The following is a 22500-nucleotide window of genomic DNA, read 5'->3' on the forward strand; positions in this document are numbered from 1 at the left end:
GTTTTTAACCTGGATTTAAAAGTTTCTACATTTGGTGAAAATTTAATCTCCACTGGCAGCTAAATGCTACTTCTCCATGTTTAGTCTGGACCCTGGTCTGGACCCTGGTCTGGACTCTGGTCTGGACTATTCTGGTCCTAAACCATTCTGGGATTTGTAAACAATCAGCAGGGATTTAAAATCTATCTTGTGATTGACTGGAAACCAGTATAAACTGGAAACCAGTGTAAAGATTTTAAAACTGGTGTGATGTGTTCAGACTTCTTAGTCCCAGTTAAAGCTCCAGCAGCATCTGGATGAGCTGCAGATGTTTAATGCTCTTTTCAGGAAGTCCTGTTAAAAGACTGTTCCAGTGATCCAGTCTGCTGGAGATGAATGCATGGATGAGTTTCTACTGGTCTTACTGGGAAACTAAACTTTTAATTCTAATTATGTTTCTGAGTTGGTAAAAAGCTTCTTTGTGAATATTTTATGTGGCTGCTGAAAGTCAGATCTGAGTCTATCAACACTCCAAGCTTCCACACCTGATTGGTAGTTTTAAGAGCTCGAGTCTCCAGGTGTTTACCAACACTGACCCTCTTCCTCTTCCAGACCAGGGTCCAGACCAGGGTCCAGACCAGGGTCCAGACCAGAGTCCAGACCAGGGTCCAGACTAAACATGGAGAAGTAGCATTTAGCTGCCAGTGGAGATTAAACTTTCACCAAATGTAGAAACTTTTAAATCCAGGTTAAAAACATTTCTTTTCTCATGAGCCTATGTATGACATCTGCACAGTAACTTTTACTTAATTCTGCTTTTAATTATTTTAATATCACTTGATTTTATTATGATTTTGTTATTTGTATTTTCTTTTCTGCTTTTTTTCCCCCTGTAATGCTTTTAATGTTTCATGTAAAGCACTTTAAATTGTCGTGTACATGAAAGGTGCAAATAAACTTGCCTTGCCTTAGAAAAAAAACTTTTAATTTTTAAAAACTTCCTCCTTAGCTAACAAGGAAGGGAGCTGCTTTTTAAGAACAGAAAAATAAAATCTATGTAAAAATCTGTCAACTAAATCTGACACTGAACTGGACAGGTAAAACTGGACAGATAAAACTGGAAAGATATAACTGGACAGATAATACAGGACAGGTAAAGCTGGACAGGTTAAACTGGACAGGTAATAGTGCAATGTGACGTGTCCTACGATATTAGCATAGCATAAATACTCGCCATAAAGCGTTACCATTACCGTCTCCAGCACCCTTAATTGCTTCATATGAGGCTCCAAATGATGTATATCGTCATATCGCCCAGCCCTATAGCCAACGTTCTCCCCTCTGCTAAAGCAGTGTCTCTCCCTCCGCTGCTCATCTCCACTTCGTCCAGCTGATGGTAAAGGAGCGGACCCTTTCTCACTCAGATGGAAAAACTTTAGGCTTCTGAATAAATCATGTTTATCAGATTTATTTCATGTTAAACTGTGTCTGATGCAACAAAGCCAAACTTTTCCACATTTAAAACCTTGACGTGCTCGTTGACCTGTTTCATTTTACTCATCAGCTGATGCTCCAATCCTGACACGTTTTCTCTAAACTCATTCTGGTTTCTGCGTTCTCATCGTTTTCTTCTTCCTTTACCCCTCGCCTCTGTTCTGTGTTCGCAGGTTTCCCAAAGATGCAGCGGTTCTCCTGCTGCTGCTGATTTACTTCCCAGTCGGCATCTGTTTGATGTTAATACGGATTTTTATCGGTGTTCACGTTTTCCTGGTCAGCTGCGCACTGCCAGAAAGTTTTGTTCGAAGGTAAGTAAAGTGCCAGTAAAGCATCAGTCACACTTGCAGCTAATGAAAATGTAGAGATAAAAGGTAAAAAGCAGCACATTGTAAGTATAAACTGTGGATCTTCTAAAATCATTCCAGCATGGCTTCCTGCCACGTCTATTTAAAGTTTGGGCTCCATTATTCATCATTAAGCCAAATGGCTGATCAATACGATGTAATGAGACATTTATCACACTGTGCCATGACGAACAAAGACCTTTATTCAGCATGACTGATGAAGCTTCTCATATAATTGGATAAATGAAGTAAATGATGGGATCCGGGTAGAAATGAACTGCAAACATTTAACAGGAATGATTTATTGCAGATTGATTAAAACATTGTTCTTTTTGTGGCTCTTGTTTCAGATTTGTTGTGAGAATCATGTGTTCTGTCCTGGGGATGCATGTGAGGCAGAAAAATCTTCGTTCCAGGGACAAGAACACCAAGCTGTACATATGCAATCACGTGACAGAGTTTGACCACAACATCATCAACCTCCTGACTCCCTGCAACACTGTGAGTGCTTCACTTTTACCTTTAGTCGTTGCTTTTTTTTTTTACCGCAAGTAGCTGACATCAGTTGGATCAGTTTGTGTGACTGCGGTTAGAGCTGCACAATTAATTGCTTAAAAATTGCGATCTCGATTCATACCTGTATACGATCTCATTTTCAAATGACGACGATTTAAAAAAAAAAAAAAAAAAAAAAGATGTCGAATGTACCGCATTTTGAACTGGGACATCACCTGCATCAAAACAAGCGCTCCCTCTTTCTCCCTCAACAAATGACAACGGCGGATCCTTGCACCACGTGGCGCAGGTGCCGGCTGGACGGAAAAAAACTTGGCGACTTTCTCGCTAAATCTGGCAACTTTATTTGTTAAACGCGACCAGCAACAAATCTAGCAGCTTTTACTGGAGTTACTGGAGACGTTTCTGGTGTTTTGGCGACTGACTTGAAAGCACATATTGTTTAGCAGTTACTGTAAGGAAGGAGCAGCGGGAGCCTCTCCCCATCATAAAGCACTCCCAGCCGGTCAAAGGAGCAGAGAGGACACCTGCACAAGTGCACGTGCACTGTCGCAATGAATAGTGCATGTGCAAATCCACGGCTGATCCCACCCTGGCTTAGAGACTGGGACATAAACTAACATCATTTCTATTGTCTCTGTTTGGTCCATTTAGATTGTTAATGTCCAGTTTAAACTGTCTCTCCAGTAAGGAGTTTATAAAGTTAGGTTTTTGCCAACATATGTTCATGTTTTACTTTGACTAAAAACAAACCAACTACAAAAAATAAACAAACAAACAACAACAAAACAAAGAAACTCTGCCAAAGTGTCTCTTTTGGGTCACTTTGCTGGTCCAAAGTAAAGAAAGTAGCTGTTGGCTGAATGGCGTCATCGCCTAATTTGCATAATTGGACATATGCGTGTAATGTAATGGACGTTGTAGGAGAGAGGAATAATGTTGTGGGAGAAACAAAAGGTTAGTTCAAACCACCCTAAATATGTTTAGTATTATGAATAAACTCTTTTCTGTTGTTTTTATTTTGCCATTGAAATAGGCTTTCACTTTAAAAAAGTAGATTCTGAATCTCTTTAGACCAACATTGCATAAATCACTTTTGTCCTCCATTATTAAATGTCAGAATATCAAATTTAACCAAACGACTGCTGTGTGAAATTTCTAGCGTCATGTCCAACCCTCCTATTTGTATGTTAAGAAACATACCAACCTCTCATCACCTTATGCACTGAAAAAATATTGTTAAAAAATGTTACTATTAAAAGTATTCAATGGTTGTGTGTGTAAGAGAAGACAAGATAAACATTTATTGTTTTTATGTTCAGTGTCAGCTGTTGTAAAGTTGACGTGCCAGTAATACGTATAATACATATTTATTGTGATTCTCATTTTATTCTCATTTTATCCAGAATCGTGCAGCCCTACGTTTCAGGGTTCATGAAGAGTTGGACTTTTATTTTCCTAATCTTTACTCGGCATTAACGTTATCCATGCTTGTTACCAACCTTCCACATGAAGAGGAAATACTGTTTGTGGAAATTTCCACAGCTGGGGGTCTGATTCCCTTCCTGCCTCTGTGAAGTGCGACTACTGATTAACTATGTATTTGTAAATATCATTAGAAGCTGGATCTGGTAGATAAATCTCCGATATTAGTGTGATTTAGCCATTCAGGCTCTGAGCGGCTTAAATGTGTGAAAAGCCGTAAATCCACTTTATTTGCCTCGTTTGGGAGAATAAATGTGAGAAGTGTTGCATGAGCTTGTTTGTGTTCTGCAGCCCCAGCTAGAGGGCTCCACCGGCTTTGTGTGTTGGGCCAGAGGCTTCATGGAAATCCACTCCGCTTCCGGCCAGGCGGTGATAGGAGAGTCTCTGCAGAGGTACTGCTCGGCTGAAGGAACCTCGCCGTTGCTTCTTTTTCCCGAAGAGGACACCACCAACGGCCGTGCTGGTTTACTCAAGTTCAGGTAGGTGCAGACCTTGTTGGAGGATTCCACCACATTTAATTATTTTATCTTATTACAGACGACATTTATTTACTGGAACAACTTGTTGTGTTTCCTGCATGGAAAATATTTTAGCAGTTTTTATATTCCAGTTTCTGCACAATGTAAAGATGAGGAACCGAGTTGGTTTTTTAAAGGTTTAAAATGCTTTCACATGTTAATAATTTACCTACATCAGCTGATCTCCTCTTAGTACACACACACCGGATCAGAACAGGAGGCGTGCTGGCAGGAAAACACCTTTACCAACTCCATTTAGAGACTTTTCAGACCATTATGGCCTTTTTTACCCTCCTTTCCCCCATAACAACTGCTTGTCAAAAATATGGAAACCACCTCCTGTCCGCTGCTGTTGTTTACGTGTGTTTACAGGCATATTTTTATTGTTATTTATTTCTCACATGGTCATACAAAAGGTAAAACAAGACAAAAACAAAACAATACAGAACATCATGATCGAAAAACAGCAGAAAAAAGGAAACTTCCTATAATATCTTCCCCTTTTTTAAAAAGAAACATAACGCACCAATAAATGTTTATTTGATTTTTTTAAACGATACTCAATGAAAAGAAAAAGAGAGGAAAAAAATCCTTGTCATAGCACAGCATGCCATATGTCTTTATAGATAGATAATTTCCCACTTTTTAACTGTTTGTGATAATTTCCACAAATCAAATTAAATTTACTTATATTTATATAAGTATGTTTGTTTATTTAGTCCCACTGCATGGAAATAAACAGAAGAATATGATGATAAACACCAAGTTTTGTAGAAAAAAGACATAATTAGCATATTTGCATTTGTGATTTTTGCCCAGGATAAAGTGAGAGGATGCTTTATGTTTCCTGTCTCCATTCTTCCACCTGTTTGGTGTTTCTGTAACTCACCGAACAGCCTGAGGCATCAGCTGTTCTATGTTTGGAGCGCACCTGCATCACATGACCATAAATGCAGCCGAGAGAGTTCTTCTTTTTGTTTTTGAACACTTTATTTATAGTTTTGGAATAATCATATGAAACCATGATAATCGTCACATTTTACATCAGAAAGAGGACAAAGACAAACCAACACTCAGGCGACAGAAAAGCTAAACACAATGGATGTAAAAAAAAAAAAAAAGAAAGAAAAAGGAAACACAAGCAGCCAGATTTATCATCATATGATCGACAAAAGGCAGCTTTATATATGCAGAGTTCCTTTTCAAGACCAGCCAAGTTATTTACATAAGTAAAGGATTTTATGGAATTCATTAATGATGCCTTTAAAGGTATATCTAATATTTTCCAACTTCATATTCTGCATAACATCTCGAATTTAAAAAAACAAAACAAAAAAAACTTAAGACTCATTTTTATTCCTTAGCTTTTAACCCAGAGTGAGTCTGCTTCTGGTTAGTGTGCTGTATTTTGGTTTTATTTACTATTTATTTTGTTTTTATTATTTTTATTTATTTATTTTTATTCTTTGTATGATCTATTGTTTTATTGTGTTATTTTAACTCTTGTTTTACTCTCCGCTTGTTTTGGCTGATGTTCAGCACTTTGTCCCAACGCTGGTTGTTTTAAAGCGCTTTATAAATAAAGTTGAGTTGAGAATATAATCGTGACGTGATGTAGCGACAGCAGCCTCCCATCTGAGTACGATCAGGCGCGGGGCTGAAAGGGATTAAAAGTCAGTAGAACCAATAGAGTCAGAAAGATGGCCAAAAACATTAACCAAGGGGGGAGTATTGGCCTTTAGAGATGGTTGGAAAGAAGGAAGAGAGGAAAGGGGTGAGTTTCAGACGGGAGCAGAACTTGTGGTTGGATGTTTCAATATATCCCATAATGGGTCCAAGATGGGGAAAAATATTCTAGCTAATTTGACTTTTGAAAAGTGTAACCTGTGTAAAACTAAAAACCGTATTAAAACATGGTTGGAACGTATGGAAGAGCCGACGGATTTCCGTCCCCTTTGCAGGGAAGCTGGAGTGGAAGTGGAAACCTTTCAGTGGTTTGGGTAACTCAGACCTGAGTGTTCGGTGTATTCAGTAAAACTAAAGAAATACGACTGAGAATAAAGGTTTGCAGAGTTATGAAACGGATTTGTTTTCACTGCAGACTGACGCGAAAACAGGCGGCACCTCCTCTGAATCATGTGGAACATGAAGCCATACTCAGTTTTACATCAACCGTGTGGATTTAAAACATCCCAAACTTTTATTTTCCCCTTTTCCAGCATTTAACACAAGCAGAATGATTATCTGGAGTTCGTATTCTGCTTTGCAAATTTATTTTGCCAAGAGGCGCATTATATCGATAATATATATTGCTCCTCTTGATATTGTGGATCCTTATTTTATTTTTCTATTTATTTTGCATAATTGTTTGTATTAAAAAGTTTGTGCTGCTGGAAGATTCTAAACTTTAATATAAGATGATAAATTTCCCAAAAATTTACAAAAGAAATTAGACGAGTTACAAAATATTAAATTCACTGTTCAAGCTGGCGTTCCTGCCAGGAGGTTGCTGGTTCAGAGGCCGTACTGTGTGGGTGTGCATGCGTGCTGCTGAGTTAGAATAAACAGGACAGAAAATGAGTGAATGAAGCTTTGATGAGTAGAAAATGTTTCTTCGGTCCAGCTGGAGACATCGTGAGACTTCTCTGCAGCAGATAACCAGATAAAACGCTGCTCTTTTCAGCTGTTTTTAGTTCATTCAGAAGTGGAGAAGAAAACAAACCACATGTGATGTTAAAACTGATTAATTTTACATCTCTGACATCATTCAGACTGAACCACAGATGTAATAACTATTAGGGGTGGGAAATCGAATAAAGAAAAAACAAAAAAACAAAATTGGGCTTTTTTTCTTCACAATTTAAAAAAAAAAAAAAATTTTTTTTGTTTAAAAAAATCTCTATATTTAAAAAAAAAAAAAAAAAAATCCATCATGAAATTTTTGTCATTTTTATTGTTTTTATTGATCTTTTAACTTGTCTTCTTGCAGCAGAATGATGGTCTGGCTACTGTGTTGGTTGTTCCTCATTGAAATCAAGAAAAATGACGAACGAAAAAAGTTTTTTAATCTACAAAAATCAGCAATATAAAAAAAAAAGTGAGACTCGGAATTTAAGTCGAATCAGCACCCAAAAAATCTGAACCGAATCAGGACTAACGCACATCGTCACAGCCCTAATAACTATGTAATAACATGCGTTTCCCTCACAGTTCCTGGCCTTTCTCTCTGACCGACTCCATCCAGCCGGTGGCCTTGCGGGTGACCAGACCATTGGTTTCTTTGGTAAAAGCATTTCAAACTTTCATTTAAAGTCAAATCAAACCATTTATTATCATTATAATTAATATAATTTTGACATATAAAATATTTTTACTTGATAATAAACACAAATCTTGATCAGATCCTTCTCAGTTGAGAATCATTTTCCCTATGCTCCTGAGAGGAACTGGTTTTGGTGTTTTGGGGTCACCAGGTTGCCAGGACCGGTGGTTTCCTGCAGACAGCTGAGCGGTATTAAACTTTAGCATAACGCCGTGATTGACGTTGTGTTGTCCGTTCGCAGAGCACACCAGAGTCCAGCTGGCTGACGGAGCTCTTATGGACGTTTTTTGTTCCATGTACAGTGTATCATGTAAGGTACTAAATAATTTGTCGCTATTTCCATGAGTAAAAGTTTCTTTATAACTTGCTGCTTCATGTAAAATAGTTTTAATCTTACATTTCTTTGAATCATTTAGTTCATTTCAGTTTTTAATTCAACTTTTTTTTTATTTTTATTATTCCAGCTGGCTCCCCCCAGTGTCCAGACAAGATGCTGAGTCAACGCAGGAGTTTGCCAACAAAGTCCAGGAGGTAGGACCGCCTGAGAGCGACTTGGGTAGCGTGTGTCGTGGTAAACAGACGTGTAGAAAAGTAATCAGATTTAGTCAAAGGAGGTTTGTTTGTAAAGAGCTTTTCATGTCCAAGATGACTCAGTGCTTCACATTAAACTTTAGCAGCAAAGCGCAGAAAGCATAAATACGAACATTAAAAGAAGCTTTAAAAAGAAATGTAAATAAATAAAAGGAGAAAAAGCTAAAATGTGTAAAATAAAGTTGTGAGGAGTTAGCAGTGTTGATGAAAGTTTTTAACGTGGAATTAAAGCAGCAGATCTGCAGCTTTCTGGAAGTTTCTTCCACATGTGGGAAGCAGAAACACGGAGCGCTGCCTTCAGGTTTAGTTCCAACTCTGGGAACAAAACGTAGACCCGACCCGGTTGGTTCATAGCAAACCAGAAGATCCTGAAGGTAGTTTTACAAACCAGACAGAAGGATTTGGAAGATCTGAGGACTGGAGTCATACGATCCACTTTCTGGTCTTAGTGGGAACTTTTAGGGAGACCTGTAACAACAGAGTTGTTGCTGAGTCATCAATCAATCAATCTTTGTTTCGGACTTAAATTTAAAAAAAAGTCCATAAAAATACATAAGAAGGCAAAACAGTAAGTAAGCAAGCAGTTATAGTCCATATAAGCACTCCCTCCAGTGCGTCCAGAGCACAGAGGTGAACCTTACACTGCTCTGCTCAGGTCTTACAAGAGCAAAATAAACTCACTTTGTGAATCCACGAGTCTCATTAAAAACTTGTATACAAAATTTATTATGACAGCATTTAATGTAGTCCCATTATTCTGCATAAACAGCAGAATATTACTTGTCCAACAAGGTACCTTCAGCAGGAGCCGGGGAGCACCGTTGTATGCGACTTGCAGCTTCCTGAAGTTGGACTTTGTGTAACTGCACCACAGGGGGGCAGTATAAATCCTTTAACCCTGCAGATGTTCACTCAAAGTAGTTCCTGTCTCTTCAACGGGACTCAGACCAATTTATTGCGATGTCAGAAAGTCCCTCCCAGTTTTCCAGCGGGTTTAGGTACCAGATCTGCTCCTACTGATGACACATTATACGATTGGCTGGATGGGTTTCAACGATGTGGAAGTAGCTTTTATTTGTGGGATACACGACAACGTTTATAAAGAAATCATCATTACTGATCGAACGGGACTGACCACAGCCGGACCACCACTTCTAAAACTCCCGAGAGGAGAAAGGCCGCCATTCGGAAGGCATCGGGAAATTACACAACTGAAAATACCAGGTTGACTTAATGTTAGCGACTCCTTTTTAGTTCATATTTGCTATATTGGAGGAAAATCCTGCCTCAAGTGGAGGAGTTTAAATATCTCGGGGTCTTGTTCACGAGTGAGGGAAGGATGGAGCGTGAGATCGACAGACGGATCGGTGCGGCGTCTGCAGTAATGCGGACTCTGCGCCGGTCTGTCGTGGTGAAGAAGGAGCTGAGCCAGAAGGCGAAGCTCTCGATTTACCAGTCGATCTACATTCCTACCCTCACCTATGGTCATGAGCTGTGGGTCGCGACCGAAAGAAGGAGATCTCGTATACAGGCGGCTGAAATGGGTTTCCTCCACAGGGTGGCCGGGCTCTCCCTTAGAGATAGGGTGAGGAGCTCGGTCATCCGGGAGGAGATCAGAGTAGATCCGCTGCTCCTCCGCATCGAGAGGAACCAGTTGAGGTGGCTCGGGCATCTGGTCAGGATGCCTCCTGGACCTCCCTGGTGAGGTGTTCCAGGCACGTCCCTCTGGGAGGAGACCCCGGGGAAGACCCAGGACACGCTGGAGGGATTATATCTCTCGGCTGGCCTGGGAACGCCTCGGGATCCCCCCCGCAGAGTTGGCAAATGTGGCTGGGGAGAGGGAAGTCTGGGCTTCCCTGCTTAGGCTGCTGCCCCCGCGACCCGACCCCGGATAAGCGGCAGAAGATGGATGGATTTTTAATATTAATTCACAATGTAAGCAGATATTTTACATAAATCCCAGGTTAATGTTGTTTTTCTGGCTGCATTAGATGTAAAGGTGTATCAGTAGGGCAAACGCCGCTTGGTGGTGTTTTAAGCACGTTTGCAACGTGTTGAGAAGTTGCCACGATAATAAGATCGATTCATCTTCAGACTGAAAGGAGCTTTATTGATCCGGGAAAAACATGTTTAGTTTGGCAAAGGAAATGTAAAATAAAAGCAAAAATATCTACTGATAAATCAGAGACAACAAGCCTCTTCATGGAGCGCAGCAGTGTGACGTCACCGAGCAGATCTGGTACCGGAACCGGTCCAGAAGGCGTTCTGGTCGACCAGTTAGATGCAGCTCTGAGATCCGGTCGCACCAGGACAGAAATGTTGGAAGCTGATTAACATCTGAACCAGTCTCAGAGCTGCTCAGGTCAGTTTAGGCAACGTAGCAGTAGGAATACTCCCAGGTGTTCATCATGGTTCTCTAACAGCTCCTGATCAGATGAATCATTTCTCACATATTTCTCCCCGACTTTTCATATCTTAACGCTGTTTCTGTGTTTTTACTCAGATTCTTGCTTGTGAGCTGGGATTAGTTTCCACTAAGATCACTAAAGCTGATAAAGCAGAGCACATAAAGAGAAAAAGACATTCTGTCCCTCAGACGGCTACAAGTAAGTAAATTACTCCGTCAACCAGTCGATGGTCGTGTGTAAATGTGGCTTGCTGATGTTTTATTTGACTTGTTCTTATTGTGATCGCAGATGCCACACCGGGCTCCATTCGGCTGGACTTCATGGTCCGGAGTCTGGGAACGGACGATCATCGGCTTGCAAAGATGGCCCAGCAGGTGAAGGACGTGCTGCCTCACGTCCCGCTGAATGTCATCATAAAGGAACTCGGTAGGGCACCGTTTTACTGCTCGTTTCCGTTTTAGCCACCAAATCCATGTATAAACATGTAAAAAGAAAGTCGCCAAACTTATTAAAAATGCAACTCTGTAAATTCTTAAATCACTTCCCGTAGTTTTCGCTCCAGAATTTAAGGCTTAGCCTCGATTACGGCGTCGGTTTTTTGTGTTTAAGTCTAAAAAACTAAAGTAAAACAAAGTAACGAAACCAAAACAGCGAGTTTGGTTGAACTTTAAACGCGGTAAGTATTTAAAAATACATTATTTGATCAGGCTGTCGTCAGAGTTCCATCGAAGTCCTGATCTTTTGTATCGGAATCGAACAGCTGGACGATTTTGCCACGAAGCGAAAGTTCGGACAGTCAGAGGAGATACGTTAAGACAGGTGTCCACAATCCATTCGTATATGGTGGCGGAACTCGTCCGATGCCGCCTCTCGGTCTTCGTAAAGGTGTGTTCGTCGTCTCATCCATCGCTCGCATGTAAACGCCCTGTTTACACCAACGTCCACCGGTTGGACTTGTTGTTTGTTTTTTTATGAATAATGGAAAGCTGCGAATTTATTTGCTTCACTTGATTTTTCACCGTAGATTTTGCAACTCCGAGCAAACATGAGGTAACCTGGCGAGCCAGGGTCTCTCGCTGTACCAGCGTAGAGTCTGGGGACTCACTCGCTTCAACGGATGTCTAGGCAAACAAGCGCGGAGTAAAGCAGTCAGAAAAATGGCGGAGGTGACGTCCGTTTAACGGCAGCTGAAAATGTCTGTACAGAAGACATAAATGACCTGTCCATTTTGCTGTCAGTTGTTGAGGTTTAACGGATTTGATATGTTCCTGATCATTTAAAAAAACATTTACGGCAAAAAGAAACGAACTCCCGCTACATTTTGAATGTCTTGAAGAATTCATGGTGAACAAGAACGTACAAAAATACAAGGCAAGAGTCTCCTCAGATCAGCCAATCAGAGTGGCCCGTTTGTTTCAGACCGACGTGAATCTCCATGAAGGGGCTCCAGACTGAGTCGCTCTGTATTAAATAAAAAAAGCGCTCCAGCCTGGCGTGCCAATTCAACTTTCAATTCAACTTTATTTATATAACGTCAAATCACGGCAATGCCATCTCAAGCGCTTTACAGACAGAGAAAAAGAAAACATCATGAAAGCCAATTCATAACAGCCTATATAAGGAAACCGACAGATTGAGTTGGAGGTCCAACTCAATGCCAGGCTACACATGAGGCGCGGCAGGTTTATGAAAGGCTTTTAAGTGCGCCGTATGGTGCGGAAAATCCACTAAATCTTTAATTATCAGACAAAAAACATGCCCCCATGTGTTTTCAGATGCTACAGAACAACAAGGGTCAAAATCTTATAAATCTTCATGTGATGAGATTTATGTGGAATTAACACGCTGATTTTCTTTCATTTGTGAACAATAACGTTACTTTATCAGGATCTGGCATCGTCCTAATGAGGGATTATTGTGTTCATGTTGGTGTTTTATCACCGCAGTGAAACAAATCCTCCAAACTCCACTTTATTTTCTATGTTTATGTAGTTTCTCATAGTGTTTAAGTTTACATTTAAAATGATTTTAACTATCTGATTTTGTCCATTTGAGTTCTTTGTCACAGCGACACAACTAATCCACCACTTTGTCCTCCATGTTTATGAGGAACCAGACAGTGTTAGAGCCTTAAATCTGGAGAAAGGCTGCAGGACGACCAATTCGATATATCACTACCTGTCGTTGTTTCTTTATCATTAACAGGTAAAACCAACTGTGTCGACACCACCATCACAAATCTGCTGGAGAACAAGGAGGAAACCACCATGGAGGCAACTGGGATGGCAACATTTGGAGCCTCTAAGATCAGCTCTTATTCTTCTGGTTCTGCTGCAACCATAAAGGTCCGCTGACTCTTCGTGCTGCTGTGTGTTTGACCTCTGGGAAGCAAAACAATCCTAGTTAGAATTATAAAAATTTAGTATCAGTTTGAGATTTACACAAGATTCCAACCTGCCTGGTCTAAGAGCGAGTCTCTGACCCAGTCCTCCGGTTTCATCTGCATCCAACAAGCTGAAAGCACAAATCTGAACTCATGATGATCATTTAATCACAGCGGTTGCTCTGTTTTGCTTCTTTACAGGTTATATAATCTGTTTGTTTTGGAACTGAATTCCTTTTATTTCCTTTTCGTCCTCAGCCTGCTGCCAAAACGTTTGGAAAATCGCCAGCTGACAGACATTTGTCACTTCAAGAAAGAAAAGAAGCGCTCTATAATTTTGCACGAAGGTGAGAGATTCAAGAAAGAAGTCATTTACTGATGTTTTATTCGACCTGTTCTTATTGAGAACAGGAAGGAAGAGTTGAAGGAAAAACTTGGTTTTAGTGGATTATTTTCTCTTTTCCAGTAAAGTTTAAGCCAGTTTAACTCTTAAAACTCCACTAAACCGCCGGCGCCCCTCATTGTTATCGCTTATCTGGTCATCAGTTTCTCAGAAACAGTGGTGTTTTAACGCTGTGGGGTAAAATGTGATGATATCTGACCCTTTAGGCAATCTACAGACGTGGTAGATCAGGAGGTTTACAATCCAGCTGTTAAATCTGGTGTTTATTCAGACTTTATATGAAAAATTCACAATAAGTGATCCATGATAACGTAGTTATTTATGAAATTTTATAATAAACTGTTTCTAAGAGACCTCTGTTTTCACCTGGTCAGAATTTCCACCAATCAGAGAGCTTAAACTGACGGTAATATCCATTTAGGAGCAGCCAAAGATCAACAAGTGGAAAATAATGATCCTCTATGGCTGGAATAAAGCCAAGAAGACGTTGGTTTAAATAGTAGCAGGAAGAAGTGTGTAAATATGTGTGTTGTGTGTTTGTTTCAGTGCCAGTATTTTTCTCCTAAATATGGCAGATAGACCTGCAAGTTTGCTTTTCTGAGTTGCCATCAGTGAGACAGCTGGAAGTCGCTGCTTTTCACTGAAAAGCTCAGATTAACCCTCTCTCCCACTGAGATAAAGTTAGCAGCCAACTGATGGGCACTAGGGGCCATTTAACGCCTTCAGGATTAGATATTTTTATAGAAGTTTTAAGGAACCAAAAAAAGATGCAGGACGTTTAACTTGGTGTACAACGCCTCCATGTGGCCAAACTGAACCACTGCAGTTTAAAACTGATAGAATAATGGAAAAAAAATGAAATGAAATGAAAAATACTTTAATAATCCCCGAAGGGAAATTCAATAGTGTATTAGATAATAAATAACTTTAAGAGGTCTTGTTCCGGAGGCTGATAGCTGCTGGCAGGAATGATCTTCTGTATCTTTCAGCTTTAATATAAGCTATAATATCATCATAAAAAATAATCTTTAAGAAACTATAAAATCAGTTTTTATAATATCAGAACAGATGTTCCGAATACATAAATGTAGAAAACATGGCAGTTTGAACGATTCTCAGCTGGTATTTTTTAGCTAAAGTACTTTTACACTAATTGTGTTGGTGTGTATTTCACATGACAACTGACCATAACACTTAAAGGATAAATCTATCTGTCGATGTATATTGATCTATATAGAGATATATAGATAGAGCTAAACATATATATATATATATATATATATATATATATATATATATATATATATTAATTGTGTTTAATCCTTGAAGCAGGTTGTTATTTTCTGGGACTGCATCCAGTAAGTACCCTGGGAGCTCAGACCACACATTCCTAATGAGCGCTGAAACTAGTTCTATTCTCAGGTCATTATTGATGAATAAATGGCTAAATTAATTCCACAACATTCCTTTTAACCCCTAACATGCCAGCGACACCTCTTTCATGCATCCTTAGGTGATCTAGAACAGGGGTGAATGGCTCAAGGTCCTTGAGGGCTGCAATCCTGAAGGTTTTCCATGCATACCTGCTCCAAACACACCTCAAACTAATCAGTCATTGTGCAGAATTTCATAGGCTGTTGGATCCATTTAATGGAAGCCAGGTGTGTTGGAGCAGGGGTACACTATAGAATGAAGTGGAAAGTGTTTGATATTTGTGAAGTGTACTAAACACGTATTTTTCTTGTAGACGTTACATTGAAAAGCACGGACTGGATCAGGATGAAGGTCACTGAACACGCCTTGGGTCAAGCCATCGCTGCAGACCGGTCAGAAAGAAGCGCATTCAACCTGCATAGCTGTCTAATTTGAACAGTGATTTTTTTATATTCTCTCAGCTGGTTTTGTTTGGAAAATGCAGATTGTGTTATTTGCAAATAGCAGCGAGTATCCAGAACATGTCCACATCCATGGAATGGTGATTATGCATGTGTTTAATTCTTCATTCTGGCTGAAACATAATTTTGATAACAGTTTGTATAACAATCCACTGACTGTGAATCATCTATTTATTTTTATAATGTCCAGAGTTGTTGAAAATAAAGTTGAGCTTGACCTTGCTTTCAAGAAATGATTTGAAGTGGATTTTGTTATCATTAATGGTTTTTCAGTGACTGTAATTCAGATTTATTCCAGATTTAAAACCTGGCTTGTTGAAGACGGCTTACATGTTTGTTCCATGTGCCTCCTTTCTTTTTCCAGTATTTCCATTGATGAAAAATGTAAAAGGTAAAGGAGAGCTTTACCGTAATCTGCTGCACATACCACCGATTCAACTTTCCTACAACAGCGATGGCATTAAGAAACATTTACACACAAGTTAAAATGAATGAGATGCACAGCTCAGTGTGGAAGATAATATTGTATGATCTGTGCTGCTGACACACTGGATAAACTCCACATAATAAACTTTACACATCATTACATAATAAACTTTACACATCATTTAAGTGCCATGCCACAAACCTACAATGTAAAACCATGTTCATGATCCACTGTCAAAAGAGATCTTTCTGCATATTAGGGCAGACTCATGTTTAACGTGTTAGTTTTCTGTTTACCTCTGATTAGTATGCAGATATGTAATCATTTTAATGGTTTCGCAGTGTTTGGTAGAGCGTTTAATTTAAATGTAATATTTTTTTAAGTGTAGTCTGTTAATTCTGCTTCCAGCCATGCAGGTGTATTGTTGAATTAAGCACCCCTGCTTTGAACAGCATCCTTCTGGGGGTTGTGCCGTCACAGCCGGTACAACACCGGATGTGACGTAACTTGCGTCACGTAACCCACGCACGTACGTAATCTAGCCGAGATCTGCGACCAAGCTAAAAGTTAGCAATGTCGGGTGTGGAAGAAACTTTAAATGAATCTCCGGAGGTTAAAGAAGACAAAGAGTTTGATGTAGAAACTGAGGACCACTTCGGGGATGATTATGATATCGACCCAACGCGATATATATTCTACAGGTTGCCGATTTTTCAACTTGTTTTGCTAGCTAGCTTACCTTATTTAGCTTCTCGGATGGAAAATGATTTTTGTTGCAACTTTTTTTTGTTGTTTTGTTTTCTAACGAGTTTTTTTTTTTTATTCAAGTTAACTAATTAAAAATATGACTGTCATATTAACATGTTATCTGTAGTACTTTGATTGTTATAAATTAGCTGCTGGCTAAAGTTGCAACATGCTAACAAGGTGTTTCCATTTCTTTCCTATTTTCTTTCCTTTTTACGAGTTTTTCTTCCTTTTTCTTCTATTTGGAATGAAAATCAAATATTAAAATAGGTTAAACAACCCAGGGCTGTAATGTAGGTTTGGTTAATTTAAAAAGGAAGCCTTTACTTCTCCTGTAAAAGAGCGGATAGACATGTAAATAACTACATTTGCTATTCTGACAAGATGACAAAAGGTCCATCAACAAGAGGTTTTTTGTGTTTTTGTGTTCTAGAGACAGAAAGGAGTGGGCTGACCTGGAACCCGTTCCTCAGGATGATGGACCAAATCCTGTAGTGAAGATCGCCTACTCTGAGAAGTGTAAGATGGGTGGAAAGATAGCTCAGATGGGAATGCTATGAATACACAAAACACTTGTGATTTCATTGTGATGCTGTAAATAACTTCATATGTGTGGTGGAAATTCTACACATAGCATAGTTTTAATGTGATTCCCCTTTATTAAAGATCTTTTATGTAGTACTAAATATAGAGTCTCAGAGGTATTTATTTTGTTGCAGCTGTTTGAGTCAGAGATGGGAGTGTTGTCAGTGTGAGGCAGGTTAGACCCTGAACAGGTCACCAGTGTGGTGGAAATAATACACATACAGGGCCGGATGAAAAGTGCACAGGCCCCTGGGCCCAGAGGGGCCCCCCTTCCCCACCGTATCATTGTAAAAAAATTGTGAACGATACAATGTGAAACGACATTTCTAATGTCTCTCAGCAAATGGTACCATTACCAATACACTGTAACTATCTGGCTTTTAGGTACATTTTGTTTCATGTCCAAAATGCTGGTGTTTGCCCTACATGTGGGCACCAAGTGGAAGTGGTCCCCTGGGCCTGTGCCCATAATGCCCATTGGATAATCCAGCCTTGTACACATAGCATGGTTTTAATGTGTTACTCCTTCATTAAAGATCTTTTATGTAGTGCAAAATATATATTGTGCATAGTTTAGAGTAGTTAAGAAAGCTTACTTTCGTACACACGTGTTGAACTCTAGTCCTGGAGGGCCGGCATCCTGAAGGTTTTTGTTGTCTCCATGCTTCAACACACCTGACCAAAACTTAAAAACAGGTTGACAAGAAGCTGCTGGATGCATTTGATGTGATTCAGCTGCGTTGGTAGAGAAACAAAAACCTGCCGGATACCTGACCCTCGAGGACTGGAGTTTAACACCTCTGCTTTAGTAGGTTCATGCATAAAACTGAAGGTTCTGTTCAAGGCCTGTTTCAGCTTTAACTGTTGTCATCTTCAAGCTGGCAGTTGTTTTGACTAGTTCTTCCAGGAAAAGGTTAATTGTGTATGCCTAAAGATTGCTGTAACACCCTGAGCAGGGGGCAGAGGTCTAGAGACCTCTCGCTTGCAACATCTGGGCATTGTCAATAAACTGAACAGAAAACAGTTGATTTCTAGATTTATTTTTCATCAGATAAATTCCACAACAATATGGTTTTCGTATTTATTTCTTACTGGTTTCTGAGACATGATATGAATAACTTTACAACTCACCAGTTGGACTTTTTTGTCCCAACAGTTTCGGATGTTTATGACTATTTCCGAGCCCTCCTAAAGAAAGATGAACGAAGCGAAAGGGCGTTTGCTTTGACAGCAGAGGCCATCGAGCTGAATGCTGCAAACTACACAGTCTGGTGAGCACGGTGCTGGCAGGAAATTACAGAATTTGAAAGGAAACCAAGTGACAGTCTGTAAAATATTTGACTCGAGGATAAGTTTAGAAGTTTTTTGTAGATGTGATGGTGACTTTAAGGTAGTTTTTTCGGTGTTGAGCTTCATAAAGCTTCATGTTATTTAACTGTCATTTCTCTTGTCTGTAGGAAAAGCAGTCATGTGTATTCTGAATGTAAAGTGTTGAGTCTAATGTGGGGTTTGGAAATGTCCAGGCACTACAGGCGAGTGCTACTTCAAGCACTATCGAAGGACCTGAGGGAGGAGATGAGGTACATTACAAACATTATCGAGGACCAACCCAAAAACTACCAAGTCTGGTGAGTTCTGACAAACCTTTCCTCATCACATCTTCCACTACATACATGCAGACACGTAAGAGGAGGCTGGAGACGGGATTTTACTCATTATGAATTATTGGAAGTAAGAATTATTCACAATGAACTTGAGTTTTTATCATAACTGGGGATAAATAGTTTTCTTTCAGACTTTTGGATGTTTCAGTCTTTAAAAACACAAAGATGTTCTGTGCTTAGTTTACTCTCATAGGTGTATTTTACTAACTTTAGAGGGAACCAAACAAGTTTTGCAAAAGAAAAAAAGTGTTGAAGATTTATCCTTAATAAAAATAAACCTGCTAGAATAAACTGTTAACAGGCAGCTTATCTTTCTCACGATTTTTATACTTTCTGTTCCGTTTGTTCCTGTTAGTTACAGTCAGATGTCCAAAGAAATGTTAAAAACAAGGATGTTCTGAAGAAAACTCGCATCCAGATCTTAGTGAAACATCAGTAGTTTGAAACCCTGAAACGCTTTTAGCCTCCTCAGTAAGAAGTCACATCATCTGCGCGTTCTGAGATGTGTAAACCACTGGACTGCATCCAGCTGTGGCTTTGTATTGTCTGATTGTTAACAGAGTCGGCTGTGTTCTGCCAGCGTTCCTTCCTGGCTGTTGCTGCGGCAACAGTGTCGTTTTTAGCCTGGATGATGTTTGGAACAATTTTTTTTTTCTGTGGATGATTGTCTGCTCCTCCATGACGGGGTACCTCCTCTGCAGGGTTTCTTCATGTCTGTGATTGGTCAGAAGCTGCAGACTCCGCCTCTTTTATGTGAGCACGCTCCGATCCAGATGGACAACCCTGGTTGAATTAGCGAGTTGATAACCAGCTTTGTTGTACCGCTCATCCGGATCCTGGATGTCTGAAGTCAACCTGACCAGGGTTGTTCAGGTGTTTGGTTCGCTGAGAAATGCAGCGCTGCAGGTTTTCAGCATTTACCTGCTCCAACACACCTGAGTGAAACAAATGAGTCGTCGTGCAGAACTTCACTGAATCCATTTTAGTCACGTTGTGTGAAGGTGTGTTGAAGCAGGGCTGCATTGAAAGTCTGTAGAACCTTTTTTATTTATTTATTTTTTTATTTTTAGGGGCATTTAAACCAGATCAAAGAGTCCTGTTTGAAGATTTTATCGAGTATTCTACACAAATATTTCACTAAATCTGTCATCTGTCTGTCCGGAGTCAACATGGCCGATAAGTTACTAAGAAACAGTCGTCTGAAGTCTCAAACAGGAAAATAATTTCTTAAAGCTGGGTTAGGTAATGTTGGCGAGCCAGCAAGCGTCTTGGCTCCTCCCCCTGTCTTGGCTCCTCCCCAGAACCCCTCTTTTTTAAAAAAAAAATTTTTTTTTTTTTTATTCGCAGCTTTTTCCACCAACGATTTTCTCTTTCTCGGCTGTTTAGCAGGAGGAGGCAAATAAATCGAGCCGGGTCGGGAAATCCTTCCTGCATTTTCTCAGCCATGTTTGCCTTCTGAGTTTCTTCTTCACTACTTTGTATTTTCATCCTAACACGCAGTTGATATGCAGGGTGTGGCTATCAGGTATGCGATGCTGGAGGGGGAGGAGGGGAGCCGGGAGAAGAAGCTTATGAAATATAAGAAAAGAACAACTCCATTTGGGTCGGAACGTTTGGATTGGTCAGAGTTTTTACAGATTTACAGTAAACTGAGGGGTCTAACTATATTTGTTATTGCTCATGATTACAGAATGTATAGACTACTATCAGGACGAGGAACCACTTCACCCAGAGGAACATGTCTCTGAGCAACATTACATCATAGAGATTTAATGCAAATCATCGGTTCAGGAGTCGGTCTGATCCCTCCCGTCCTCTTCCACTTCTTCTTTTTTTTTTTTTTTCTAGTTTTCTTTCCCGTTTTTGTCGCTTTCTGTGCATCAAACATGTCTGAAAAGTGGAAAACAGACTTTGTGATGAAGTGATAAGCTGAGTTATATGAGTTGCAGTCCTGGTAGAGATCTTCCACTCGTGTAGGACCAGTATGCTGTTGGTATGCTCCTCTGCAGCAACACCGGTGTGGTTGAATCACTAACAGACTTGTTGAAGACATCAGGTGTTGCAGTGGAGGAACGCTGGCTAGAAGCCATCCGCCATGTGGAAGCACACCCGCTACGTCTCTTCGGCTGCTTTCACGCCGTCACTGATTAAACTTTAGTTTGATTAAAACTATTTAAAGAAATGGCGGCAGCTTGCGACTCGTGCACTAAGATGCAACGCGACGCTTCACATCGATATTGCAGTTAAACTGTTTCTGACTTCTGCAGAAAGATTCCTTTAGAATCAGTCGAATCACTCGTCAGAGCCGAGCGGGAAGCAGCACACCCACACGACCTCTTCTGCTGTTCCAGGCACCACAGGCGTATGGTGGTGGAGTGGCTCAACGACCCTTCAGAGGAGCTGGAGTTCATCGCAGACGTTCTCAGCCAAGATGCCAAGAACTACCACGCCTGGCAACACAGACAGTGGGTCATCCAGGTGGGTGTCGCTCAAGTCAGCGTTTGCTTTAGGAAATGAGAAATCAGTCTAGTTTTCCTCGTCAGTGTCGCTGCCTGATGGTGGAGTACAGGGGTCTGTGTGGGGTCCGAGCCACGTTAACAAGCCCGTCACCAACGTTTCCCCTGTTTCCCCAGGAGTACAAACTGTGGGACAACGAGCTGGAGTTTGTGGAGAATCTTTTGGAGGAGGACGTGAGGAACAACTCTGCATGGAACCAGAGACATTTTGTGATTTCTCACACGACCGGCTTCTCTGATCCAGCTGTGGTGGACAGAGAGATCCAGTGAGTTTTCTCTTTAGAATCCAGCAGCTTGAATGTTTTTTTGGAGGAATCCTCTGAGACGGATGCAGTCAGCTGGTGATAAAAATCCAGTTGCATTGTTGCTTTTTTCTGTCGCATCGCTTCTCCTCACCTTCCCGTCTTTGTGTCAGGTACTGTCTGAATCAAATCAAGAAGGCTCCTCACAACGAAAGCGCATGGAATTATCTGAAAGGGTAAGAATTTCAGCATGTTTACATCATCTGTAACCTGCAGAGAGGGAAAACGTTCTGTTTGTCTGAGAGGAAAAATAAAAACAGTTCTGTGACGGCTCCAAACCAAACGGAGATCCAGTCATTAAATTCTCACATTGTTTTTTTTTTTATTTTAAAGGATGCTGCAAGACAAAGGTCTGTCGACTCAGCCGGGTCTGCTGGACAGAGTCCTGGAGCTCAAGGAGACCCACTGCTCTCCGTATCTTCTAGCGTTTCTGTTTGATTGCTACGAGGACGCCTTGGAGATCATGAGCCAGAAGGAAAACCTGGAGGAGCAGGAGCAACAGGAAACTTTAAGGAAGGGGTTAGAGGTGAGTGTTTGCCCTGTCAGACGCAGAGACGCTCATCATGGGAAGGAATGACGTTCATTTTGGGCTTATCTGAAGTGTCTATGAAACATCCAACAACAACGGTTTCCTTAAAAAGTCTAATTTTTCTTCAGGATTTCTCTGATCCACGCAGCTAGAATGAAATATTCCGGCTCAAATGTTTCCATAAATTCTCCTGAATCTTTCTAATGTTGCATGTTCTAAGTAAACTCAGCTGAAAGACGTGAAACGGTTCCGGCAAAGCGCTAACTTAGCATTCTGCTAACACTGACGCTAACTGTAGGAGCCAATTCACACTGAGTTATTTTGCCTTTTATATCTGTTTTAATGATTGCAATGACTGCCTGGTTTAGGTCCTGCAGTTTAGCATATTT

The 22500-nt window shown here is 40.4% G+C and overlaps 2 protein-coding genes across 2 annotated transcripts in view; both read left to right on the forward strand.

The window, feature by feature from the left end:
* The window catches only part of aup1 (AUP1 lipid droplet regulating VLDL assembly factor), a 16480-nt gene extending 909 nt beyond the window's left edge, over nt 1–15571 (forward strand). Inside the window, exons 2-12 of the mRNA XM_079249869.1 lie at nt 1647–1784; nt 2171–2321; nt 4113–4300; nt 7550–7622; nt 7903–7976; nt 8126–8192; nt 10756–10858; nt 10949–11086; nt 12866–13005; nt 13302–13390; nt 15194–15571. Coding sequence (XP_079105995.1) covers nt 1647–1784; nt 2171–2321; nt 4113–4300; nt 7550–7622; nt 7903–7976; nt 8126–8192; nt 10756–10858; nt 10949–11086; nt 12866–13005; nt 13302–13390; nt 15194–15239 — 1207 coding nt within the window. The 3' untranslated portion in view covers nt 15240–15571. The remainder of the gene's footprint in view (nt 1–1646; nt 1785–2170; nt 2322–4112; nt 4301–7549; nt 7623–7902; nt 7977–8125; nt 8193–10755; nt 10859–10948; nt 11087–12865; nt 13006–13301; nt 13391–15193) is intronic.
* A 618-nt stretch (nt 15572–16189) lies between these two features.
* Nucleotides 16190–22500, forward strand: part of fnta (farnesyltransferase, CAAX box, subunit alpha) — a 7932-nt gene continuing 1621 nt past the window's right edge. The window contains exons 1-8 of the mRNA XM_079249568.1: nt 16190–16469; nt 16949–17034; nt 18257–18371; nt 18624–18728; nt 21116–21242; nt 21398–21546; nt 21696–21758; nt 21916–22108. Coding sequence (XP_079105694.1) covers nt 16342–16469; nt 16949–17034; nt 18257–18371; nt 18624–18728; nt 21116–21242; nt 21398–21546; nt 21696–21758; nt 21916–22108 — 966 coding nt within the window. The 5' untranslated portion in view covers nt 16190–16341. The remainder of the gene's footprint in view (nt 16470–16948; nt 17035–18256; nt 18372–18623; nt 18729–21115; nt 21243–21397; nt 21547–21695; nt 21759–21915; nt 22109–22500) is intronic.

This window comes from Telmatherina bonti (genome assembly GCF_933228915.1).
Source record: "Telmatherina bonti genome assembly, chromosome: 12".
Lineage (NCBI taxonomy): Eukaryota > Metazoa > Chordata > Actinopteri > Atheriniformes > Telmatherinidae > Telmatherina > Telmatherina bonti.